The sequence below is a fragment of the Gymnogyps californianus genome, chromosome 3 (assembly GCF_018139145.2).
Source record: "Gymnogyps californianus isolate 813 chromosome 3, ASM1813914v2, whole genome shotgun sequence".
NCBI lineage: Eukaryota > Metazoa > Chordata > Aves > Accipitriformes > Cathartidae > Gymnogyps > Gymnogyps californianus.
Genome location: NC_059473.1, coordinates 68,203,678 through 68,231,444, shown reverse-complemented (window position 1 = coordinate 68,231,444; position 27,767 = coordinate 68,203,678). Strand labels below are relative to the sequence as shown.

Below are 27,767 nucleotides of genomic sequence, written 5' to 3'. Positions count from 1 at the left end.
GCAGCAGAAGCACAGTGCAACACCTCTGTCTGAAAAGGATCTCAGAAAGATAATTTTTCTCCCAAAACTTAATTTGTATCACTACTTGCCTGGGAGTTGGATATTGCTTTGACAGCATTCAAATCAGATCCCGAGCAAAAGGTGTTTCCTGCACCATAGATGATAAGGCCTTTGCCATCCTTCCAGTTTTCCAGTTCGGTTACCCTCTCCTGGAGTTCTATCATCATAGTACCTGTCACAAGAGGGGAGAAGCAAAATTTTTAACAGGAAATTATCACCATCATGTTGTACGTTACATTTTTCATCACCAAAACCAAGTTATTGTTAATAAGTGATGGGCTTAAAAACACAAGGGAAAGCATCACCTTAAATCCTGCACGCAAGCACTGACATACATTTTTTCCTCAAGGATGCACTTCCCAAAATTCTGAAGGATATTCTGCATGAAAGATATTTGTGTCACACTCAAAAAAAAAAAAAAAAAAAAAAGAAGGCGCAAGGAGGCAAGCGCAAGGAGGCAAGCGCAAGGAGGCAAGCGCAAGGAGGCAAGCGCAAGGAGGCAAGCGCAAGGAGGCAAGCGTGCACAGACTCTACCCGATTTATTCTTCTTTGCAATTGCATACGTTCAGGACACATGAACTTGTATGTATCCATCCAGATCGGTCCATCTCGTCATTTTGATGTTACTGCCATTTCACCCTGCCCAAAGAACTGGCAGAGTACAGAAAAGGATCATGTGCAAGGTGGGCTCAGGGTACGAGCAGTCAATGTTAATAAAGATTCCTAAAAAAAAAGACTAAAGAGCAAACTATGTTGGAGGCCAAAGACATTTAGAAGTATCCATCCAAAAGAAAATACAGATATATTTGAAAATAGGAGCAAAGTGTCTTTTATCTTTTAAAAGAGAAAAAAAAAAAAAAAATCTTTCTAAAACATCTTTGATTCCCTTCCTGGTACATTTCTAGAAAGGCTGTCTTTGCAAAGTATATCCTAGGCTCCAAATATATGTATTGTACAGTACTAGCTTTTTACTTCTAGCTTAAACATAATATTCTCGTATGTTCGCTTAAGTACCCTTCCTGACATGGAACTCTACAAATTCCTGTTTCTAGAGCTCGTCCTAGACTGCAGCATCTTCCACATCAACTGAGCTTACCAAGCATTAACTTAAAGCTCTTCCTCTCTGAATGCCTATGACTCTCATTCAGTTATATTCCTAAGAGAAAACATTTACAGAAACTAATTTCAGAAAGCAGGCTACATACAGGCTGATGACACTTTCAGCTTTACCCTCCTTTGACAAGAATTTAGAGGGACAGGCCTATCTTCTTCAGATAGAAATGTGCTTTAGATTAATACCCTCAAGGGTTCTTTCCTTTTCTGCCAAGGGTGTTGGTTTTTTGACCCTATGCCTGCATGCACAGAACTCATCCTGTTCTGAAATTGCCTGTTAGCAGCCATCCTCACGTGGGAGATTTTTTTTTTTTCCATTCCTGCTTGTTTTCCTTGCAGTTCCTTACAAAGTAAGCTTCCCAGCACCAGGTCAAGAGTGAATGCTCCGTCAAGCACTTCCACCTTAGGCTTGGTCTCAGCCACTGGAATAGCACATTTTGACAATGTTCCTGAGGAGGGCAATAATTAAGCGGACATTACATACTATATACCAGAATGACATTAGGTTGGTTTTTTTCCACTGGCAGGTCCAGACTATGATCCTCTAACAAATCCCAGCACTTTTACTGATTCCTTTCCCTTCTGTATTTATAATCTGGTTATGCTTTTTGTGTGTTGCACATTACATTTACTTTCATTGAATTTCACCTTGTTGATCTTGAGCTCTTTGTAGCAGTTAATCAAGATCACTTCGAATTCCACTCCTCTGCTCCAAGTAACAATCTTCTTGCAAGCTCTCCCACGTTGGGGTCATCTGACAATTTCAGCAGTTCACCTTCTATTTCATCAGCCAAGCCATGAATGAAAATACTGACGAGAACTAGGCCTAGATGAGATTTTTGTGGGTCTTCACTTGAACTGCTTTGCCAGCCTGACAGTACACTCAATGACGACTTTTCTGCAAATGCCGCTGTTTAAATAGGTGTGCATCAACCTCGTGGATTTCACTTTTTGTATATTTGCCAAGTTTTCTTACAGGAAAGGTATTTGGGCTGGCATCCAAGCTTTGCCAGAGTCAAGATACAATACAACCACTGTTTGTGGTGCTTTTAATAGTCAAAGCAGTGAGGTACTGAAGAGTCTTTCCACAGAGTATTATGAGCCAAAAATCTAGTTAACTGAAAAATGCAGTTTACAAAAAGGAACCATATGAGCCAGTTACATGCAACAGCAGGGGACAAGAGACACTGGCCAGAGCCTGTCCCATCCTCCTGGTAGAGGATCCCTTCCATTACTGGCAACACTGAACTATTATTTTACCAACAGACATAGTCCGTGATGTTTGATATAATGATGAGGACACAATACTAAAGCAAATCCTCATTCTGCCAGTCTTGGTCGTCCTTCGGTATTTGATACCAGTAAGTTTGTGCTCTTCACAGAACTAAATCTACTTGGAATAATAATTTGTTTGCATCTTAATTATAATCTGAGAATAAATGCTTTAAAGTAAATTCTAGAAAATAAAATTATCACCATTATTATGCAATTCCTGCAGGCTGGCTTCCTTCCCTTTTAAATTAAGTTCAACTTCAGTTCAGCAAGAGGTTGAGCTGCTGAAATTGGTTCCACCAGGCTTAAACTGACATTATTAGCATTTGTTTCCAAAGAGACCATTTCAAACAGGTGGCTATCAGATTCCAATTAAGAAGAGAAAAAAGGCATAACAATCTCCACATTGCCCTTCAGCAATTTGCCAACAATTTTGTTCTGCTTTTGGTTCCATGAGTTGCTCAAGCTTAGAATAAACATAATTCCTTTGAGATAAAAAGCTGCTGTGTAAAGTAAATGCCTGGCAAATAGGATTTCTCTCAACAGTTTAATGATGTTTTGCAGCTTTCTAAAGGAAGCGTACACGTATATATAAATTCACATCTGCCACTATCCAGAAGCTCTGAGACACAGAATCAACAGAATTTATTTGGGGGGGGGGTATGTACAGGCTCTGGCTGATGGAAGTCAACCTGGTCTTGCTGGGGCAATTTATGGGTTGTGCATCCCATCCCTTTTCATACTTCTCTTGAAGGGTCTTACTTGATAGACAACAAAAGGAAAAGGATCAAGTACTTGCTAGTTCCTCAGCAACTACGGTTTACAGACAGTAACATTAAAATGAAATGAAGAGCAGTATAAATTAATATGCCATACCATCCACCGCAGCGCCCAAGGGGCCAGCATGATTTTGCTTCTATTCTCCCTCCCGTAACAACAAAAGTCTCTAGCCGAGATGCACAGTAGAAAGAAGCAGTAATCTCTTGAACTGCCACAGTAAGATTTTCCAGAGCAAATTTTTGTGGCTATTACATAGTAAAATGGAGGACTGCTCTCTACAGGGCTCTACAAACTACTGTAAAACAGAACTGCCTGGTCCCATGGCTCATTTGCTATATGCTAATCAGGGTGTGCAACAAAGACAGAACTATTAATTTCCTCATGGGTTTTTGTAGCTCCTCTTTGCTACTAAAGCATCTAATTCACATACACTAATAATTTATTTTCACAGCAGTTCTATAAGGAGAGAAGAGATTATTTTACAGACCACTAACTGAGCAAGAGAGAAAATATCTGCTAATTTTGGGTGCTCAACTTGAGATGTGTGATATGATTTCAGTACATTAACATTATATAGCACTTCGTATAGTCAAAGCACAGCTACCAGTGGCTTAAATAGCAGCTGCAACTGCTCAGCACTTCAACAAATCAGTTCTGAGCCCCTTCTGCCAAGCACCTAGAAAACAGAGAACATAGTTGTAAGTTTCTGTGAAGGTTTAGTTTAAGCAATTTGACTTGTATTACATCTGATCTCCATAGCAGACTGGGATTTATCCGTCCCTTCTCCTTTTGATATTACACCTCATTTCTCATGCCCCTTTCAACTTCCACAACAAATAAGTTAAGAGAGGACACAGTCTACAAGCTGTACCTTGCACAGCTCTATTTTGAGTCAAAAATAAAAACCAATCTGTAGAAAAAGAGGAAACAACAATGTAATTATGATTGAATAACAACATGTATGCTGACAGGGAGGCATTCAGAAGGACAATCCCCATGCTAACATCTTTTAGCTACAACTTCTCAAGTTAGGTAATGATTTTATACATAAGCTTTTAAAGGGAGACAAAGAGAAACTGCAGACACATCTAGATGCATTACCACTAATTCTGTTAGGTTCTCTTCCTTTCACCTAACAATCATTAGTGGAAGGAGTAGATTGACATTCTTCATGTAAACAGCTCTATGCTTTGCTAGTGAGTTGCAAACATATTTGCTGACAGCAAAGGAACAGTGAGAACTGGGCAGGAAAATAGAACAGCAAAAAAGAAATTAACAAGATGACACAAATGTATCAATTTTAAGAGATAAAGGCATTCTTACAGTAAAAGCTTATGCACAGCTCCAGCTCAGGCAAATGCAGACCCTGAACCTGTGCCACTTACATCTAAAGAGAACGGCATAAACTGGAATATTCTAGACAGTTAAGAAGAGACAGCAAATATACCTATCTTGGAGATCAAAAGCCTCTCACAATACGAGATAAATAAAATAGGGCACTTGGTTTTGATAGCTAAGTATTGTCCAGTGTAAAAGCATATTAAATAGATTCCTCATCTCCAACAGCTGAGAATACCCAGCACATCTGATCTTTAATTAACCAGTCATTGGTATTTAAGACATAAGGCAAATGAAGAAGAAATGGAAGCCAGTTTGCATGACTGGAAAAGATCAAATTACAGAAGCTTAAGTTGCAGGGAAGGCTTTAGGTAAAGAACAAAGAAGTAAACTAATCCTTTCTACACCACCTACAAAACAAAGATGGCACCTTCCCACCCCCATAAAAATACCCTATATGTTTCCAGAGCAGTAGCAACAAAATGAAAGGAGATACGAGAAAGAGCACAGTACCAGAATTGTGCTGACTGAAAAAAACAAGGGGAGAGGCATGTTCTGCCAGACAGTCATTGTGTTATTGAGAATTTCTTATATTCTTATGACGTTTATGGCAAAGCTACTATGCAGAACAGTGGGCATTTGCTGCACATCTGAATAAAACATTTCTTCTTTTAACTAAGGAGTGGTAAGGCATAGCTTTTCATTTTGTTTAGGCAAAATGCTAAAATGGGTAACTGAAGGAGGAAAACAAACAAACCAACCAGCAATCCCATCAACTAATTAATACCTGTAAAGGCATTCATTAGCTTCGGGTTGTTCAAAGTAAGTATTCCAATGCCATTGTCTTCTTTGGAAAGGTTGATGGATCCACCACCAAACTGCTGAAGTTTCTTCTTTATCAATTCTTCCTCATAGCCATGAGCACCATTATACAGTGACACCCTTCTCTGTTGTAGTATCCTTTCCTTTGTAGTCTGAAGTAAGTTCTTCCACACAGAAATGGCCATTTCTGGAAATAAACTGGGGGGGGGGGGGGGGGGGGGGGGGGGGGGGGGGGGGGGGGGGGGGGGGGGGGGGGGGGGGGGGGGGAATCAGGAAATTTCCTTTGAAATCCACCTCAGTCCTCTGACAGAGAGGGAAGCGGGACAGCAGAAACTAACATAAAGGTGATGCAATCATAAAAGTCTACAGAAATCAGTGCAGACTGTATTTGCAAAATTCTTAGTTTTAATCTACTCCCACAAAGTTAATAGGAGTTTTATGAAGTGATTTTAGTAGTTTAGCCAGAAATTAGCATCTTTTAAAATCTTTTATTGTAAAAATTACCCAAAAGTATTTCCGTGCAGAACATGAAAGAGGCTTAAGAACTGTAGTAAGACTCTTATGTATTCCATTAGACCAACTTACTCTGTACTAATCTTCCAAACCCTCCCTCACCCTCCTCCCCTAAAAAAATACCCAAACCCCATAGCTACGTTGGAGGAAAAATCCTATCAAAATCCCTAGTTTTCAGGATCTGGATCTCCTGCTTTTCTGTAAACAACTATTAGAGCAAGACCTTCCTGAGAGAAATATTTGAGGAACCCAAAAATTAAGAACTGAAGACCATTCCTATATTGAGGTCCATTCCCTGTCACCTAATTCATTACCACATTTATCACACTCTGTCTTAAAACTAGTTAGTCTGCCTAACCCCTGGTAGCTATATGCTTTTCCCAGTTATTCCAGTAGCACTTTTAATTGATCTCACTTGGACACAGAGCACCAGAACATGTGTAGTACTCCAAAGGAGGAAAGTGTACAACAGTATTATATATTGAGCATCACACTTGCCTTTTATACAGGTACATAATATTGGTAAACTATTTCTATGTACCAGTATACCCATGGCTTATTTCTCTGCTATATCTGCTCTACAATGTATGACTGTATATCAGGAAATAAGAAGAAAGTCATTATCAAATATTATTCTTGATCTGCGGCTCTGCCTTACTTTATTTACTTTGGAAAAGGGTCTACTGGAGAAAGTGGTTTACAAGTGATTTGAAAGAAATGGGGTAAAGCCTGAACTGGAGACAGCTGATCTGAAAAAGTAGTCATCTTAGAAGCCACTCAGAGTGGGAATCAAAAGAACCCCCACAGGACACAGAAAAAGGTTTGTTATATTTAAATCTTGCAATTTGCTAGACTAGTCCTAGCTTTGCCCCAGCCCCCTTTTTAATGGATACAGCTGTTCAGAAGACATGGTAGATGCTCATTTTTTGGAGAACTGGGAAAAGACCACCTTTGTTTCTTAATCATATTTGGCAGAAACAAGATTCTTTCAGAGCTTCTGGAAAGTTTTTCTAAGGTGAACCCAGAATACAAACATATTCACCAAGACAGAATTTGGTGACAGCTATATTTTATGCTGTGTTCAGGGCATCTTACAGTTTACAGACTGAAATTTTTTTAACACATTTATTATATACGCACAAACAAGCAAACACACATTAAAAAAACCACATACAATTAGTTTATAATGAAAGAAGTGAACAGTGCTGTCAGGTGAACACTTATCTTGTCTCTGGCTGTACCATCCTACACTAAAGTGGAAAATGCTTCTGTTGGGGCAGATAAAATCCTCATTGAAACGGAGGAGGAGTTTGCACAGCAACCACGTTATGGGATGCGGAGGAGTATGCATCATACCGGGCAACTTTAAAGAGCTGCCTATGCCAGCAGGTTCATACCTGTCCTGACACATTGCATTCACCAGCAGTATCTCACAAGTTCAACACAAAGAAACTAGTAAGGCCTATACAAATCCATGCATTATAAGGTCATATACACTGGAATAGGTAAAGGGATCATTTTTTAACATCTGGCAAGATGTTTTGAAGGGTCTTCTGAGTTCCTTACTAAATTAAAGGTTTTAATCTGTCACAATCAACTTTTCTACACTGAAGTGTAAACTAATAAAAATTTAATCAAGTTAAAGTCTAACTGAATACAAGATTCATTACTTCATAAATAATATCACCCAGTTGCTGCTGCACCCCAACACTCTCCATCTATGCACATTCTAATATTGTCTGCAACACTTCAGCCATCACCTTTCAGAGCCTTTAAAATCACTTCTCTTGACAAAATTTTATTTAAGATTGAAAACAGGTTTCCAAAGCTCATTTCTCAGCTAAATGATTCTTTTTATATTCAGGCACTCAGAAGAGAAACAGCCTTCCATTTTCTCTAAAACCTCAGTAGTCATTCCCCAACATACATGCAATAAAACTTTCCATCCAGCTACTGGTTTTTGCTCAGGAGAAAGCAAACATTAGAAACATGTATAGTGCAGGCTCTCATTGCAAAGCACTGCTTGAACAATTAGCTCCCAATTTTTAATGAATACAAAGCCTCCCCAATCCTTGTAAGAAGACAGACTAGATTTAATTCTCTAGGAAGCCACAATGATTGGCTTGAAAGCAAAGGGGCGGGGGGGGGGGAAGTCTGTTCTGTTAACCTAACTCCCTGCCAAATTATACTTGTTTGATCACTTTTATACTACTTAGATTTCTCATGTCAAAAAATGTACAGAGAAAAACAGACTTAAGATATGGAAATTTTATTCCACTGAAAAAAGAGTCTGTCATTTTCAACTGCGTGGTTATATGCATTAACAGCTCTTTAATATTATCACTATGGTAATAAAGAGCACCAGCAAGTGCGGGATTAGAAAACAAATTGGACATCACTGCCTGCTGATCACGACTCATGATTAATGACTCATGCAAGGTATTATCATTGAATTATTTTCTTTAAAACCAGCTCTTACAGTACCGGCCAGTACCCAGTATTTTTTTTAATAAAAACAAGATTATTTTAACAGTTCGGTCTGAGAAAGCTAACCACTCAGGAAAAGCATGATATTTAAGCTACAGCTCTCTCAAACTAAAGGGATTTCTGCTGATCTCTGACAAACAACATGCGAAATTTCAATCAGTATGGAGCACTCGCAATCCACAGCATGACTGACATTGATTTTTTTGTACTGTAAGTGAAAGCAGTGAAAGAGAAAGATGTTGCAGTAACCCGCACAATGTTGTAGGACAAGCTAAGACATATTTATTACACTAAAATTTTCAGATTTTCAGTTTAACATAATTACGTCTATTTAGATACACTTATAGAAATGAAGTCTTATTCTAATTTTAAAAAGTCAAACATGCTATATCCATTAGCATCTGTAGCACAGACAGTTTATGCACAGTTTTTACAGTGAAAAAAAGTCTGACAGTATAGGAATAACGAACACTGTGGGCAATTAGCATCTTTCAAATGTTTTAAGTGCTACAGCTTGACATACCACTGGTGACAACGAAGAGATAAGCCGATAGTACGGACATCAATAGTTGTTCATTCCACAGTTATTGCACCTCTTACATAAAACAACAATTTAAATCCCATTTGGCACTCAAGTGATAACACCCTTGCCTGTGGGCTAGCAGACTGTGGGTTAATATAAACACATATCGAATGTCAACAGTTCAGTACAACAGGAATGACACACATTATGCAAGAGCAATACACATATCTACACGCAGACGCACACAATGTATGAATTTTTGTGTATGCAGGTGTATCAGAGGCCTTCCAAAAGCCTCTGGTAACTGCCTAGTTAAAATTCAGCTCTCACGATGTTAATAAAAAAATAATAGTAATAGAGATAACACAAGCACCAATATTCCCTGAGCAGATGCTCTGGGAAACTAATAAGCCCCAACTCTTGAACAAGCATATTTGCCCTTGCCTTCACCAGTACTCCGTTGCAACCCCAGTTTTTCTCTTAAAACACGCTGCATCAAACAGCAACCTCCAGCAATGTTGCCAGTTGCAACTGCCAGCAAGCATAAAGATAGCTGGCCAGAGCAATGGGTAAGGGATGTAGGTAGCAACTTCCTGGATGGGTAGAAGAACTAAGACAAACCAGAGAACTGGACGTTGGGAGCCCAAAGGAGCATTTGAGCAGCATGCACAAACGAGAAACGCTGCACTACAGAGGAGCTACACAGAAATAATCAGCGAGTTAAAATACATGAGCAGGGAAAATTCCAACTCAAAGATAGTGAATTATTGACACAAGTCAGGGAAAAAGAAAATGGGGAGAAAAGATCCAGGGACGTGTTTTCAATACCTCAGGGAAATAAGTGTACCCTTTCACATGGGGCAGGAAGTGGCAGGTGTGATGCGCAGATACAGACTTGTGAGTCACCTGCAAAAAAATATGAGCTGAATTTCTGGTTTTGGATTAAGGTATCCTGAGATAAAGTGTAGCAGAAATAAAGGGATCCAACGTAAAAAATCCACAAAAGAAATCTCAGGGAGGAGAAAATATTCAAATGACATAACAAAAAAGCAATTAGAAAGGCACTTTTGTGACACTGCCAAAGGCATCAAGGGCAGCTGACAGGTCAAGAAGCACAGGAGAACTTGATTTGATGAAGACCTCCCAGCAGCTGCAATTTCAGTGACAAGCACAGAAGTGCTAAGATAGGGCATGGAGAAACGGATAGAAGATGTGAACTGAAGATGATGATGATGAGATGATTCACAGTTCAACCCTGTGTGTGTGTCTTACCAGTCACTGTAGAAGGCATTCATCTTTACTAGAGAGCAGTGACCGTGACTGTCGGATGCTTCACCGGGTTCCTGCAGTGACTGACTAATGAATGGCAAGCAAGCGGTGACCCAGTGCTGAGGACTGGCACAACTGACCCTATAACATGAAAGCAGATAAAGGAGCAGAGAGTAAAGGAGAAATACAACTAAAACATGAAAATAGTCCATCTGTACAAAAAAAAAGTGGGTTGAAAATGAGTGAAAATCATTAACACCAGCTGACTGGAACCTGGGACAGTGGGCTGGTGGGTGATTGGGAGGGTGGGAGGGGAAGAAAATAAATCCCAGTGTTGGACAGAGAGAAGGAATTCAGAAACAGCAAGATCAAAGGGGGCCAGCCTAGATGGAAATCAAGACAAGAGCATGGGTCTCATAGTGAAGAGGAGTCATCAGTGGACCCTGCCTTCAGACACAAGAAAGGTGCAGAAGGGAGGTCTCACCTGCAGGGTTCCTCCCCAGCACTGGCTGAACAGGCCACTGTTGCCAGCTGCTGGCACTACTCCTCACCTGAAGGTTACAGAGCCCTCCATCTACCTCATCCGCTTAGGCATCTCTCTTCTTTCCTTCAGCGATGCGTGGGTTAGGTTAACTTAAACACCTTACCTGACAGGTTCTTCCCGCTCTCATAATTACCAGCTGAGGCAAGCTGAGGGCAGTCACCTCACCAGCTGGCTTTCCTTCAGCTGGAAGAAGGCAGCGAGCAGATCTTAAGCATGCTAAAGGGATCAGCAGCAGCAAAGCTACTGACAAAACGTAACTTATAAATACAGAAAGTAAACAAAGCCTGGGCAATTCTGCCTCCCCAAGAACGAAAACGCACCTCCTCTATGGCATTCCTACAAAGCAGGAACTCCGACCAAGTTCAACAGGAACCACCTCAAGCTCATGCCTTTCTCAAGATGCTGTGTCTCTCAAACTTGCTGAACCCTGTTCAAATTTTTAGTAAATTGTCTCTGGTACCCGCATTGTAGACAAATTAGGTGGGATCAATAGTCTCTCCAGTTCAGTGTGAAGATACTTAACGAGCTTTGTGATGCCTCTAAAAACGGGCTTTAGACGTAGCTGGTATTATAAAGGACAGGTTTTTAGCCTCTATATTACTGTTGAGAAGAGAACAAAAAGTTTGGGCCTCCTAGTTTCTAGATGTCAGCATTAGAAACAACATTTACGTGTCCAGAAGCTGAGAGGACAAGAAGTGAGATGTCCAAATTGACTAACTGAAATGGCTTCAAATCATGCACGTGAAATAAAAATAAATTGTGGAAAAAAACACTGTTATCTGTGGTTCCAGTTTTAAACTGGCTTACCCTTTACATCTCTTTTCTGCTTCTATCTCTCTTTTTTCCCTTGTTTTTTCATTGTTTCTGAGCAGCTCAATTCTGGGGATAGCAAGCTATGCGTTTTCCAAATTATCTGTTCTTTGTTTAGCTTTGTATTTTTTAATGGTCCCTGCAGGCTAAGGTTTAGACGTGAACTGTCTCTCTGTTCCTAACCAATTATATTCTCTTTTAATCACATTTTAATTATTTTGAAGACCTAGTAAACAAATCACACAGAAACATACCTAAGTCCAGTGAAAAACAATGGTACTCAAGGATGCAAAACAGCTGACAAAAGAAGTCTTTCCATAAATACATGACACTACCTAAAAACATTTGATTTTGGTCACATGTTGAGTACAAGATCTTGAGTTTCACAGCAGAGGGTGAGAGCAAGAATCTGTTATCTTCTGCAAAAAGCATGCAGGCTCTTTATTTTTTAATGTTTTGATCTAAAGAGGTTCTCTTTGCCTCCGTCAGCAAAGGACCCTGTATAACGGTGACAGAAAACATTTTCAAGTTCACATAGAGCTCACTGCCTGCTAGGAGTATTTTAGACACCTTTAAAACAAACAGATGCGCTACTTCACAGGAACAGAAACGACTACAACTAACTCACCATTTGCTTTTTAGTCACCAAATCCTAAACCATAAAATGCGTAAGGATGAATTCATTCTAGCTATAACCACAAATACTGATGCCTTCCCAAGGATTAATTTACCTTGAAAACGGTAAAAAGTTTTGTAGTCAAGCAGTGCTCTGAATTCCACTTAGTATACTGTTCTTTACTATTGCTCTCCTTACCACCACCACCAGTAAATGCTCTTGCTGACAACAACAACAAAACTGCATCCTGATGTCAGAACTGGCCACACAGCATGATTCTCAGGGGCGTATCATCTCCTGCTCCCCTGTAACAGTACTGGGAACTACCAGAAGCACACCACGACAGCATGTCACCTGGCTCCTTGGCTCTACACGCTAAATTTCGGGAAGCAAAGACATCCTGCACGGTATCACCCTGGGAAGAATGCGAAGACTTGAGAGGGAGAGGGGGGGAAACTCCTTCCCCAGCAGAGGTTTCTTGCTGCTGACCTTGTGCAATGCCAAAATCCCAACAAGCGCACTGTAGCACTTGGTCTGACCTAGGCAAGCATTTCTGGCACGGCCCAGTTTTTTAAAAAAATATTTACTTTAAATCAACCAGCAAGGGAGCGCTGCGTGCCAAGCAGGGCCGAAGGGGGCCGTAACCGGCTGTTCCCAAAATAAGAGCCCAGGTCTCTGGGCTGAGGCCGAGCAAGCGATGGGAGCTCGCAACGCATAACGTTTTCAGGCAGAAACACCACCGGCCGCTCCAACACCGGCGAGGCCGCCTCGCCTTTGCCCCAGGCACCCAGCGGCCCCGCGGGGACCGGGCCGCACCGAGCCTCCCGCCCGCCCCCGCTGCAGCAGCTGCCGCCACCGGGCCCGCTCCTCGGCCCGAAGCCCCGGCCAGACCCTGCCCCTCCTCTTCGCCACCGCAACCGCCAGGGCCCCGCAGAGGCCCCGAGCCGCCTCAGCAGCCCCGGGCCCGCCCGCAGAGGCCCTCTTCGCCCCCTCCCTGCGGTCCCGGCGAGCCGCCAGGGGCAGCCCCCGAGCGCCGCAGGCCCCGGGCTGGCCGGGGGGAAGCGGAGGCCCGTGGCCGGGCACTGACCTGGCCCCACCGCTCCCCTTACCGTCGCCGGTCGGGCAGCAGCGGGCGGACGGTGCTGCGGGGAAAGCGGCCCCGCCGGGAACCGCCGCCGCGCCGGGCTGGGCCGTGGTGGCGGGGCCCGGCTCCGCGCCGGGGGGAAGGCCGAGCCTGCAGCCGCCCTGCCGTGGGGAGCAGCGGGTGCCGCGGCAGCCCTCGGGGCGAAGCAAAGGTGATGAAAGAGAATATTGAGCCCCTGCGAGCTGGAGGCAGACTTGGGGCTGGCAGCCGGGCGGCCTGAGCCGCAACGGGGAAGTGGTGTCCTTTGCTCCGTGCCACATCCACTTACGGGTGACCCCAGGCACTGAAAACTCGGACTGAGTTTAAGCAGTTTTGCTGCAGAAGACGCTTGTTAGCGCCAAGGTTGCTCAATACCCCATGAGCACGTCATTATTATTTTTGTTTCCTGCACCAGCAGCCTGCATCGCTAAAAAACAAGCCCAGTGCTTCTATCCAAACCGGTGTAATTAAAGACGCTAATTTCTCTGCCATCCCAGAACAATGTCTCGCCTCAGGTCGCTTGGGTTAGGATACACACCTCTGCCAGGAGGACTCAGCCTGGAGCAAAGCGGCTGCTCACTGACCTCCTGCCCTGCTTGCCCTCCCCAGTGTTACACTGTCGGGAGGAGAGGCATTAATGCCCTATGTATGCCGCCACGAGGAGAGACTCAGGCTCCCCGTGTTCACATATATCTATTTCATCTGTCAGCCCAAGCGTGAGCCCTTTCCAGCAGGCGTGCTCCTGGCCACTGCCTCCCCAGCTTCAGGTGCTGCTCACCTGCACCCACGCTCTGGCAGCTGGGCCAAAGTGCCAAGCCAGCTGCAAAGTATCCCTGCATCAAAAGGGAACAATCCTTAAGCTGTAATTTTCTGTAAACTTCCAGCTGGCATTAAATGGCACCGTCACACACAGCCCTGCTCTCTCTGCCCTTCCCCTGGCCTGTTGGTTTCCCCTCCTGGAAGAGCGTGTGCTGCCACGCCAGGAACCAGATCAGGGGAAATAAATGCTTGTTTCAATGCAGATCACTTTGTGTATTCAAAGCAATATGCAAATACAAGCCGGTCTTTATTACTATGTCCTTGTTAATACACATACATAAGATGACTCAGTTTTAAGTATTTGTAGCATGGCTGAAAGATGTATCTGGAAATACATCTTCTCCACCTTTATTAAAGCTGTTCTTCAACCCAACTGTCAATACAAATGTCCTGAAGTTGGTCTAGTTGATTAAATATTATGATTGAACATGCAAAGGATTTCAATTAATCATACATTTGGAAAATCTTTGCACTCCGAACAGATATTTTCAGTTTTGTATTGTTAAGAGAATCTTGTGAGAATATGAAATCTTCTAGTCCCAGGTGGCAGTATCTTTATACAACAGAAGGATTCATTCCCTTATTACAACGCTCCCAGTATAAACAGAAATACTGCAACAGGCAGGCTTGCCTCTTATTTTTCCTCTTGGGTTCACAGAGGAGAGAATTTTCCAGTAGGATTCAGTCCTGCATTTGTTTCTGGAAAACCTCAGTACCAAGTTAGAAATCTGCATGAGTGAAGCAGCTCTCACCAGGTCCTGCTCCAAGGCCTTGTCCCCTTTTGGAGCGGAGCAATGCCCAGACACGTCCCAGCTAGGTCGGAAGCAGAGGTGAGTGATGGTGGTTGGAAGCTCGTGCTTTTCTAGGTAACATATTGCCACCTAGCAGCACTTAGCGAAAGTAGCACAAACCTGACCTCCAGTTCCATAAACAAGTTTGCCTCGCTTTTGTTTTCATTGCGTTGAATCATATACGACGTGACGATTAGAATAGGATGTACCCAGAGTGCAGAATGAGGGCCGTAGGAAAACGAACAGATGAATGGGATCCTCTTTGAAAAGAGACACTAAAGACCCCTTACGGGTTGTAACTTCCAGCAGGAGGGTGACACTAGTCCCTGCATGTTTGACTGTACAATAAGAAGAAAAAAAAAGAAAGAAAAAGAAAAAAACACACAATCCTGCAAAGTTTCTTATTCTTATTCATGCAAATAATCCCACTGATTCCAATAACACTTTCTCCTTGCATTGCTAAAGCAGTACTGCCCTAGGAGAGTCAGGTCACCACCTGAATTATTTAGTATGTTCCCATTCCCTATCACTGACCCAGAACCTGGCGACAGTGTACTGGCTAAAAGAGCAACGCTTCACTCTTGGATCCAAGGCTGCCAGACTGAAATATTGAATTCCGATAGATACAGAGCTCCCTGGTGCTATTTTTACAAACTTCTTTCAGAGCCATGGAACAAACCGATGACAGATCCAGGCTTAGATCTCAGAAATTATTGGATACTAACCGACACATAACCCCACAGTCAGTTCATAAAAGGTCCCTTAACTGTAATTTTTAGGAGGTAAATATCATCAACTCTGTGTGGAAGTGTAACAGGCTAAAGGATGGCCTAATGCATACTCCAAAGACTAGATCCACAAAAAAGACCGGATACTTGCATTCTATTTCTAAATTTCTGAAATCTTTCTAAAATTTAGATTTCTGGATCCAAAATCATGATATTCAGTTTCTCCTCACAGCCTGACCCTGGAGGCTCCCAAATCCCGTTGGTGCCTGGGAGCTGTGATTCATGGGAAGAGACAATTTATATCAGGCTAGCTAACAAGACTACCACCCCAGCTGTCTCTCCTGTCCCCACTGCGGATATCTGACATACCTCTGAGGTGCTGCAGCTTTCTAAACACAGCCCCGCATGCCAAGTTAAATTTGGTTTGATTTCGTTAGGCAGGGGCTGGCTGGGGACAGGGCAGTCATGGTGCATACCTCAGGACTGCAACCGTATCAGGCACTTGTATGTCAGCCTGTCCACCTCATGAATCGAAGCCGCCAGCACGCGAGACTGGGGTTATTTCCCACACAAGATTCGGTCACTGGACATGTCCGCAAAGGGCTCAGCTCTTCCCAGGTAGCTCCATACCCGTCCTACCATGATGTGTTGATTTGATGTTCTCTGCGCACGTCATTTACAGGTCTCCTCCTGTGGGCCCAGTGAGAACCAGCAGAGCTGACCCCGGGGCTCCACCAAGACACGGCTGGAAGAAGAGGCAAAGAAACACCCGCCTCTGTAGCACGGCATGGGAAGTGTCACCCAGCCAGGCTGAACGCCCTCTTCTGCCCGAGCAAACCAGCTCGTTTCTCTGGGGAAGGTGCTCTGATCAGAAAGCTGCGGGGTATTCTGGGGAAGCTGAGGGAAAGGAGCCCAGGCCCCCATGCCGAAAGCTGTTTCACTGAGCATAGCCTAATGAAATACTCATCAGGCCAGAGAGCAGGAGAGAGGTTTGGCATGGCCACAGCTTGGGGTTTGCTCACGCTCTCAGTGACCCAGCAAATATTGATGTATTTAAACATTAATAGCTACTTAAGTTATTGCATGCCATACAGAGCAGTATGAACAGGTAGGGCAAAGCATGCTCTTGCTCTGCAAAGTCCTCTGTCTGGTTATGGCTCACCACTGGAAGAGTGGGCTCAGTCCAGCCAAAAAGGCCAGCAGGCCCCTGCCACATGCTCCCACCTTTCACTTTACCGGCACTGTCATTTGATTAGACATTAATTTTCTGGCAGGAAATGTAGACCGTACAAAAATACGCTCATGTGTGGTTTACCTTCCTACACAAGGTAAGATCTGATTTCACAAAGACTGCTTAATTTACAGTACAGCTTAAAATACCAGCTCATCTCCACTGAGGAGTGGTGGTCCCACGCTTCTTCCTCCTGCTTCCTGGGGGTGAGGACCGCAGGTGACTGCACAGTGAGCCGGTTGAGCTCACCGAACTGGCAGGAAACTGCTTTAGCACAACAACTAGGTTTTGTTTTGATTCCAGGGCTAAGGAACAGAACCAGCCTGGCTTGCCACCAGGTGAGCCTCAGGGACACAAAACAGGGGAAAGATGATGGAGGAAAGCGTAGGAGGATGGCCACCCCATTTTAGCAGCACTGAGCTATCAAATGGGCTCGGTTGTATTATGTATTGTATATGTATTGGTTGTATATGTATTATGGGCTCACTCTCCCCGTGGCGCTCAGGGCATTGCCAGTTTGAGGAGAGGGAGTGGGCTAGAAATATGTGGCCCAGGGCAAAGCTGAGAGATGCATGAGTGGGTGCCCTTCTTTTGAGGGGCCAGCCAGTCACTGGGTCAGGCTAATTGTACTGGAAAACTCCACCCTGAATCCCTTTGAAGATCCCTCTGTGTGTCCTCCCTCTCCCTCAGTTCTGTCGCCACTCTGTTCTGTAAAACTTTCAGGAAAAAAAGGCATGTGCCTTTTTCTCCAAGAGCATTTGAATCACACAGAAGTAGGCCAGGTGATAATTGCACAGCACATTGTAGTGCTGGTAAATGTCAGCTGTTAATTAAAGCCTTTCCTGAAAGTGGGCCATTAATTAGGGCAAATGCAGCCATTCTGTATGGGTTCTGACTAACCAGTGAGTAAAAGCATTATTTCAACATTGGTATTGGAATTGTTCATTTTTATTTGTCTGAGGTGTGTTTACTATTGAAAGAAAAACAAATGAAAAAGATTGTAACTCCCTGAACTTACTGTTCTTTCTTTTAAAGAGAGTTTAAAATAAATACTCTGGCACAAGAACATTCACGTGCACACAGATTGCAATAGGGAACATTTCAGTATTAGGTCCAGATGTCTCTAGCAGTTCTATAACCATGGTCGGAATACTTAAATGCTGTAGATATTAAAATACAGCTCTGACCTGCAAAAACAGCCTGTTGTGGCACTTCACTCGTGTCTTTCTGTTCTTAAGGAAATGGCTCTATCTGCATGAATAATGTTACACAGACACCAAAATGTTTGCTGAATCAGGGCCAGAAAGCAAGGCACGTGTTTCCTTTGAAACTTTTCTAAACCACCGTGAATTATTAGGGAGAATCATAATATTGATAAAGGATCTAAGTGTTCCAGACTAAAGATATATATATCCGAGCCTTGCAGCTTAGCCATCTTGCTTTTTGTCTCTTTGGCCTGGATTCAGCAAAGCAATTAAGCCACTAAATAGTCCCATTGATTTCAGCGGCACATGAGCACTTGGCTGAATCGGGTCCACTCTGCCTGCCAAACCGCATTCCCTCTTGCCTCGCAGCGCGTTAGAGATTTTGGAAGAGCAGTCCCAGTTGTTATCGGTAGCTGTACCGTGAAATCACGGTCGATGCTGGCACTTTTACGCCTAGATACCTGTGCGGGAGGTCCGTCTACGAGACACGATGCAGAGATCTGGCTGAAGGTTTCAGCCTGCCACCGCAGCCTTGCCGCACGTCCGCGAAGCGCGGCTGAGCGCGGCTGAGCGCGGCGCCGCAGGCACCGCTCACGGCGCCCGTGGCACGGTCTCCACCCGCGGAGCCGCCCGATCTCCGCAGCCGGAGCGGAGACAGAGCCCTCGCTTCGGGACCGGTCTCTTCAAATCCGGCGGCCGTTGAGGAGAAGCCGCTGTACCCGCCGCGCCAGAGAGGCATCTGTCGCGGGTGGGTGCGCGCAGTTCCCGTGGAGGCCGGGAGGTGGCGGGGGAGCGAGTCCTGCGGGCGGCGCGGGGGGGGTTGCTGACATACCGCCCGCCCGCTCCCCGGGCCCGGCTCCTGCGGGCGCTGGCCGCAGAAACACGAAATGGACGTTGGTTTTGTTTAATAGATGGTTCTGGTTCCCCTTTTCACGTGGAGAGGTAGGAAGTGGTTCCGGGTGACAAGGGAAAACGCTGTGAGGATTGTTGATAAATGAGCAGAACTGGAATATTTTTAGGTACCTTTTTCTAAGGTAGCGTTATTCCCTGCTTTCGTCTGCCTTCTCATCGGTTCTCTTCCTTCTTTTCTGGTCATCGCTATTTTTTGCTCGTCATATTTTTCTAGCCCACACTTTACAGAGAGAGAGAGGAAATTGCAAGAATTGAGTGGTGGCAGGAGCTGCACAGCATTCCTCTTTAAGAGCAGAGATGGTTTTATTTTTCTGAAGTACGCGTTATGTAAGTGTGTCACTTCCACAGCTGAAATACTTCACAAGATGGATAATGAGGTTCTCGGGTGGGTCGGGGCAGAGCAGCCTGCTCAGTCCTATGACCCCGGGGCTGCTGGACTTTACATGGGAAAGCTGACCAGCTTAGAGCTTGTCTTGTAGTAGACCACGTTATATAGAAACACAAAGCATGTAAAAATACTGTAATGGTAAAAGAGGTAATTAATAAAAAGAAACTTCTGACTGTCACCAGAGATTTCATGGTATTAAATCTAGATATTTTAATAGCATTAAAGAACTGTTAATGGCTGCGATCATGTCTGTGAAGTAGTTAATTTAGGAATAAATTCATTTATTATATTTTATATTAACCATTTATACATGTTAGTATTTTTTTTAATATTGTGAAATACTGGGTTTGTATATATTTTTTTGTTTTTCACAGAAAAAAATCTTGACTATCTACTGTTCTTAAAATGTTTAAAGATTAACCAGGCCCTGCACTTTTCCTCCATTGACAGCATAATCCTGTACAGGTCTAATGTTCTAACCCATCACTCTTTTTACGGTGTCAAAATTTACTGCTTTTGTGGTATAATTCAAAGCTAAAGCCACATGCAGAGAGATTTGGAAGCAAAATAAACCTCGCGAGATTCCTGTTGTGTTACTGATGCTTCCTGTGCTGACCCATTTCCCCCTGTCAACAGATGACAACTGGACAAACAACATACAAAATCTCAATTAACTATTTTTTTTAAAAATAAAAAATTTAAGTGTAAAATAACACCTAACATGAATAACACTGGAATATGAATATCTGTTAGCTTGTCATTCTCACTATGTTTTCACTAGCAGTGCAGTCAAACCTTATTTTACTTCAGTTGATCTAGATAGGTGCATGTTGCCAGCTGGCCTGAAGTAACAGGGTGCAAAATCCCTGGACTATCAAAGATAACCAGGGGACGGCAGGCTGGAGTCAGCCTGAGCGTGAATTTATATCATCTGTGTCCCTGAGGCAGGGCTGCTCCTGCTTGCGTTGGTTGTGCATAATCTGGTTGTACATTCAGACAGCTTTATTTCAGGATGCTGCTGCGGAGTACATCTGAAAATATGACCAGCCTACCCTGACAAGAAATAGCATAAAGAAATGAAAAGAACACTTCATCGATTTTATCATCTCTCTTCATCACCTTTCAGATACATGTGAATAAAATAGGATTTAAAATATTAACAAAAAGCCTGAATCTTCACAGAATGCCTTTCTGTCTTTCTGGTGCTTAAACAACATGTACTTCCCAGTAATATACCAAGAAAACAAATTTTACAAGCTTTTAACTGCTGAATCAAGTGAATAAATCACAATAATTTATTTAATGCAGACAAATTTATTTTTCTATTCCTATGAAGCTGGTGATGAGGTACCATGTCATCATTTCCAAAGGTGTTTAGGATTTGTGTTGGTTTTCCCTCCACACTTGTTAGCCAGGCGTTACTGGGAGGCTGGGTTGCTCAGCTTGGAGGGTAGCTGGCCCACGTGTGTGCATACGTGCACGCTGGTGCAGTGCTGAGCACAGAGCTCGATGCAGTTTCACAGGAAGGCCGGGGAGCTACGTGAGCTGGCAGCGGGGGATGCTCTGCCCATGGGCTTGAGCTAACATCTCTGCTGAGAGTGAGCAAACATTCCCCATCGATGAAGACAATGGGCACTGGCAAGGGGAGCCTCCTGCCTTTCCATTTACCTCCCCTTCCCCTTCTGCAGAATGATAGATGGAAGGCTAGACAGACATCCTTTATAGAGTGTTTTGTAACACTAGATATTGGTATTATTATTCAGCAAATGTGATCAGACGTTCATGGCCATGTATATTTTAGCAGCTTATAATCTGGCATGCTGTGCAGTATTCCATTTGCTGTTTCCTCATCCAAGCAGGAAGAGATGGGTAGGGAGCATAATCACATCTTTAAGAAAAAAAACAAAAACCTGCAAACAAAAATAACAGAAATGAATCTCTCTACAGACTCGGAACAAAGATGCTGCATGGGGAATTAGCCTCATCTCAAGCCCTAGGTGGTTAATATCGTGCCTGAGGACCTGACACCCAACCTGTCTGCAACTGTTTGGGAGCATCAGACCAGCTGCTGTGCTCTAAATGTCATTGAGGGAGGATGGGACACCCAAGGAAAAAAGTGAACCAGGAAATTTTTCACGATCCAGTGCATGAGACAGGCTCTGTCTGTCACGTGCCAGGTCACACAGCAAGGGCAGAGACCCTCGTAAGTAGCATGAGCGCTCACATGTATTTATGCTGCTCCCACAGCACTTCCGTCTCTTCCTCTGTTGCTCTCTGGTGCATCACAGCCATTTGTCGAACAGCTACAAGAAGACATCCTTACCAAGCAGAAGAGAGGCCAAAGTGCTGCCTTAAATGCATGTGATACAGGTCTTTGAGAGGAAGGTGGAAAAAGTGTTCCACCCAAAATACGGTGATAGCTGGCAGATCCCGTCTCCCAGTGGGCTCCGGTACAGCTGACTGGTGGGTCCTCACAGCGGTGCTTGGCTCCTGCTACGGTCTGACTCACTCAGAACCAGGAGCTGAGCCACTGCTTCTCACAAAGGTTTCTCAGAAAAGGTAAAGTTTTTTTCCATGGTATTATTAAAAATCTGTCCTGCTATGACTTGTAAAGCCTTTGTTAATACAAATTATTAATGCAAATAAGCTTTTCCATACTAGAAGATGGAAGGCAGGTTTATTGGCCTAGGAACAGCAGGGTTTACAGGCCACCATTTATTTTAAGAGACCCTTTTTTCAGGATTCTTCTTGTCAAACACCACAAATAAAAAGTAGAAAGCACTAGAAGTGATTCTCCAAAATTTTCCCTGCATTAGCTGCTGTGTGAGCTCATTCCTCTTCCTACCGTGCCCTACTACCATGTAACCTGGGACTTCACATGTCCTTTCTATACTACCATGCCTCTACTCTGCCACATTGCTTTTGAAGTGGAATCAATACTGTTTCAAAGAGCACTGAAATTCCATCTTAATTTACTAAATCGTAATGTATATTTAAGGCTATAAGGTGAGAGAAGATGACGGACCACAGCAAGACCAGCATTCATTACCCCCGGCACTCCCAAGCCCAGGAGACTCAATATTGGGACTGACCGGACAGTTTTTTATGTGAGCGAGAAAAACAAGGAGATGTGCTTTCCTACAGATTTGTGCCTGCCTGGTGGCTCATCTAGCTCCTTTGCAACAACCCAATGTTCTCCATAGGGCACCCCAAGGCAGAGGCAGAACACTCCAGCATGTGTGCTGGGTGGCTGCCAGTGCACTGGGTGACCACTGCCAGAAAGAGGGGGTAATGGTTGTTTTGCTTAACTTTCCCTTGAAGGGGAATTCATTTGAGTCCACTAAGGTGATTTACATGAAACTTTCAGGAATCTGAATACCTTTGAGACCTGGAGACCTCTGTCAGACTTGGCTGACATGAAGCAAAGGATTCAGAAACTGTAAGGGCAGTGACTGATGTGCAGACAGCACAATCCCATAAAACTAATTTTCAGGCTAAAAATCATAGTAATAAATGTGATGTTCACACATACTTTGCGTTTCTTACCTGGATTCTTTGGAGTCATTATGATAATTTGGATCACATTTTTGAAACTGCAAGGACTAAAAATGAACTTAAAAAAAATTTAAAATGGATATTCTCACATAATTATTTGACTTATGTTTGGAAGTTTAAACTAGCAAAATTCCTTGGAAATAAAGTCATTGAGTAGGTGAGGGCAAGTGCACGTTAGAGTTTGCCTGCTTCTAACAGATGCTGTAGGTTCAGGGAAATCCTGGTGGCCAAGCGCCTTCTTCCCCATTTTACAGGGGAGGATTTTCACTGGGAGAGGTTTCTTTTGGGCTGACATCCTCACTGGCAGCCCCTGCAGCTGCTGTCGTGCAGTCTGGTAGAGGGACAAATGCTCACAGCCTCCAGGGCTTCCTGCTTGCAGTGTTTGGCACTGTGAGAGTAGGTCAGCAGCAAGGATGGACCAGGCAACCTGTAAAGAAGAGGAAGCCTTGGAGTGAGCCAGATCACCGGGGATAGAAATGTAATTTATGTGGTTTTGCCCCACTTCTACCCCTTCTCTTCTTGATAACTGATTTAATTATGGCATTAGTTTTTCTCCTGGCTCCCGCAGTAAAGGAGGTTTGTCTGTCTTTGCTTCCATTTTGAAGCATAAAGATGCTTTTGCAAGATCCCACCTGGCCAGATGGCTACTGCTAGTCAGTGCTTCAGCAGGTGAACACAGATTGTCACATTACCTGATTACATCACCCTCTGAACATACATGGATTTGAATACATTACTTGTTTACAGCATAAGAACCTCAGAGCTAATCATGATGCAGCAAGAGAAGCAAGGCCGAGGAATGGGGCCCATTAACACCTCTCAGTACGCATTGGATTGGACTACAAACTTGTGTTCTTGATGTGCTGGCCTGAAGTGACCACTAACTGTAGCTGAGGGACTAGAGACATTGCATTAATAGAGTTTCCCCACATTTGATAGCAGTGCTGCTGCAGTTTCTGTGGTACCCTGCCTTCCTCTAGGAGCTCAGTCCTAACCCAGGCCTCTTCCATCATGTTGGCACAAGGGTTTGTGCGTCCAGATCATGAACTGAATCAATGTTTTGGTTTGGCTGAAAAGTAGCATGGCCAAGGAAATGCAAGTTGACTTTCAGACAGATAAGTTCTCTGATCTAGTTCATTGTGTGACTATACAAGCAGTTGTGCCAGGCACAATGGAGGGAAGTGCGGTGTAGGAACAAGACGCCAAGGTGAGAAGGAAGAAGGGGACACTTCAGCAAGTATTGCTACAGAATAAAGGTCCACGGAGCCATAACCCAGGCTGCTTTAGCAGAAACTAGTAATTCTGATCATTGCTGCACTAAGTATTATCTCCTGCTTCAATAAGATATAGAGACACTAGTCCTTCTTGCCAGCTTTTCTTTTTTAAAATAAAATAAGTTTCAACAATAATGTAATATGTCTGTTACAATGACACAACATAGCCAAGGCATACATCTGAGCTATCATAACAACTTTTTCAACAGAATAAATATAAAATTTCCTGCTTTCTCCATTCCCCAGTATGTTAATGTCTTTTTGACATTTTGTTCTCATTGCCCTGTGCTCCGAGATCCCTTTCTGGATCCAGTCAATCTGATACGTGGAGCTGCGTGTACCTTACAGCAGTTCACATCAGGGAAACCTCTGCTTTTTCCTGCACAGGCAATCAGATACGCCAGATACTAGCACCATTTGTGGTAAATATAGCTTTCCTCTGACACCAGACTTACACACATAAGGCCTGCACTAAATCATAGGACTGCACACATACCTGTCACCTGCAAGCAAAATGAGCTCAAAGAAGAAATTTATTGTTGTAACAGGATCATCTGCCCAAGATGTTCAGGGCGCCCTGGCACACTTTCCCAGGTTTTATAGCTCATATGATATGGGTAGTTTAAGGACTTTAGCTGCCTTTTCTGGCTCTCCCAGAAGCACGATGGCAATGTGGGAGCCTACAACCCAGGAGCAGTGGAGTTTTCATCCCCCCATAACATTTATTTCTTTCCAAGGGGGCTGCTCCTCTGTTCTTGCCTTATAAAGTCAAGGCAGGAAGGAACAAGGAGCAAAGCATTAATAACAATGGCAAGTTTATACAGCGAAGGTAGAAGGGAAGTGTCAGGAGAGTAACAAAAAAGAGGAGGAGGGGAAGAAGATGGGTGAGGTGTTGTGCACAGGGAGCTTACTTGGCCTCACCAAGACAGGAGACAAATCTATTTGCAAAGACGGTATTGGCTGGTCAATGCTTTTGACATGAAGCAGAAGGATCCCTTGCTGTGGCCATGCTTTTTGAGCTTTGCAGCTGCAGGGCTTGTGCTGATAGGTAAACACTGTCTGTGTCGTATGTCAATGTCCAGGTGTCATCCTGTCTGAGGTGGCTTTATGACACAGGTCATAATCCATTTACTGAGGCTTGGGTGAGAAAACCAAGACGAATTTCTCTAGCATGTAACACTTCATGGTGACCCAGCTGGAGAAGAAACCAGGAAGCAATCTGTGTTATAGATAGATAGATAGATAGATAGATAGATAGCTGGATAGATAGATAGAGGGGGGTGTGTGTATACAGATGATATTGGTTCAGTTTGACCTCACCATGCTCTTTGAAATAATGGCGTATTTTGATAATCTTGAGATACCTACTCTACATAGCCTTGCCTCAGCATAAAACAAGGATGATGATAGTTTTAGCAGCAGGACCACCCTAGTCTGAGACCTCTCTTTTGAGTTAAGGGTGGATGCTGAGAGCAGACACAGAATTATTGTCCAAGCACGTCCTTCAGCCTCAGGTTCAGGTGCTGCACTGAGTTTCTAGAGGAAAATGCGATGAGGGGCTCCGTTTAGTCTCAGGGACTCAAAAATCATAGCAACAGTGTGATTCACAGCAACATGCACCATACGGCCCAGTCTCAGACTCAGCCTACATTTGCCCCAGCACAGGGGTGGAATTGCCCCTTCCTTTCCCAGCAAGAGTTGCTGCAGCCATGGCAGACTGGGGGAGAGCTTGCAGTGCGGCTGCCGGCAGCTCCCGGAGGCCAGAAGCAGAGGCTGCAAGCTCTGGTGCTCCTGCTGCTACCTGGGACAACCTGGGACCTGGGTCTGGGACAACCACTGGGTTTGCTTTAAAACAAGGAATGGAGGAGCTGCTGATTGTCTCAGCATTTCTTCCAGATTAACTAATGTTATTAATCATTAATAGTAGTTATATGCACTCCCGAAGTAACTGCGTGATACTTTAACAAAACGAAATGGAAATACAGTTTTCCTACAATAATAAGCCAATTCAAATTCCCCATAGGGTTAGACAAATGGGGAAACCCAATGTTTACAGCAGGACAGAGGAACATAGGACATCATAGCTGGCGCTTTGATGATGTTAATGATACAACTCCAGGGAAGGCAACACAGCAATCAATATGCATTTTAGTTTGGCCTGGTATTCATAAGACAGGCTTGACTTCAAGAAGGAAATAACATGAAGCCTTGCACCTGAGGCTTGCCTCAGAGTGGAGACTTCAGGAGTTGCAGCTTCTTGATAGGAAAACACCTCAGCTCCTTATTTACTGCTGTCTTCACCTGGCTGTGAGGGATGGCCACACTTTCTGCCATGGAGATGCCAGAGTAATTACACTGACAGGCAGGCCCTCACGTACCCGTGAGGGCGAGGAGGCGAGGCAGGCTGCCCATGCCTGCAGCACTTGTCTGCACCAGGGGAGGCTCACAGGAGCTGCGCTGAGGCTTGTCCATCACATACGCCTTGGCTCAATTTTGTCATCCTCATGCCTGCACCAGGAGGAGGTACCAGCTTCTACACGGCCCTTTGTGCCAGCAGAGAAAAAGTCATGATGCGAACCAGTGTGAACCAGTTAATACCAGGAGAGAAATCTTTCATGTTTTCAAGTGAGAAAATAGACAGCCATTTTTTAATCACAGGGGTGGAGTGGGGAATCAACTATGGGAACAAATGCCAAGAGGACTAGTGGGGGTTTTAGCTCTTGGTGTGCATTTGACTCAAATGTCTTCCTATCAAATTCCCAAACAACTATGCTTAATGTAGGAATAAATGGGTGAAATGCAATGCTCTGTTTTGTTCAGGCAGTCAGATGAGATGGTTCCCAGTCTGTCCTGGCCTCAGAGTTTATAAATCAGTGTCCAGTACTGAGTGCCATCTTGAGTACACTGTGTTACAGAAGGCCAAATGCTCCCTGGAGATAAAAACAAGCATTTAAAAAATATCAGTGTAGGCAGGGAATGTATGATGATATAACCTAAACTTCAGTCAATGGTGTCCCAAAGTATAAAATGTGACTGTCCTACAAAGCTGATCTACAGCTGTGGCAGCCAGAGGGGGAACTGCCAGCTGTTTCTGTGTAATCCAATAATCCAGTATCACACCCCCCAGCTGGCCTGCCTCCACTCCTGCCCTCACAGGCAGGCAGCAGAAATTACATCACCGTAATTATAAAACAGCCCAGACACACTCATCAGAGGCAGATATGTGCCTGTCTCACTATGCTGTAATCCAACATGTGCTCCATGAAATGTGTTTTCAGCTGTCTTGCAGGAGACTGTTTCCCAGTCCTGTTGTGGGAAGGAATCAGCTGCCTGCTGGCCACGAGCTGCTTTTCCAAGGTGCTATATATAAGAGGTGACCAGCTCTGATGGATAGCACAGGGAAACTGGTGCTGTATAACCCTGCCGAAGTTGGCTTTTATTAGTGATTTGCAAAATGACCATGGTTTGAGCAGCTTGTTCCGCCACCCTAGACTGAACTGTCTCAGCCCAGCCTTGGCTTTTTCCTTATTGATCCAGCTCCTTGTGGTGCCTAATTGATTTGAGCAGAGAAGGTGACCAAAGAGCCAATTTTCT

At 44.0% G+C, this 27,767-nt stretch overlaps 1 protein-coding gene across 1 annotated transcript in view; it reads right to left on the bottom strand.

Moving 5' to 3' along the window:
• Positions 1-13,866, bottom strand: part of ECHDC1 (ethylmalonyl-CoA decarboxylase 1) — a 41,007-nt gene extending 27,141 nt beyond the window's left edge. Inside the window, exons 1-3 of the mRNA XM_050894326.1 lie at positions 13,809-13,866; positions 5,351-5,583; positions 90-232 (exon numbers count right to left, since the gene is read on the bottom strand). Of these exons, the coding sequence (XP_050750283.1) occupies positions 90-232; positions 5,351-5,570 (363 nt within the window). The 5' untranslated portion in view covers positions 5,571-5,583; positions 13,809-13,866. The remainder of the gene's footprint in view (positions 1-89; positions 233-5,350; positions 5,584-13,808) is intronic.
• Between the last annotated feature and the right edge of the window lie 13,901 nt (positions 13,867-27,767).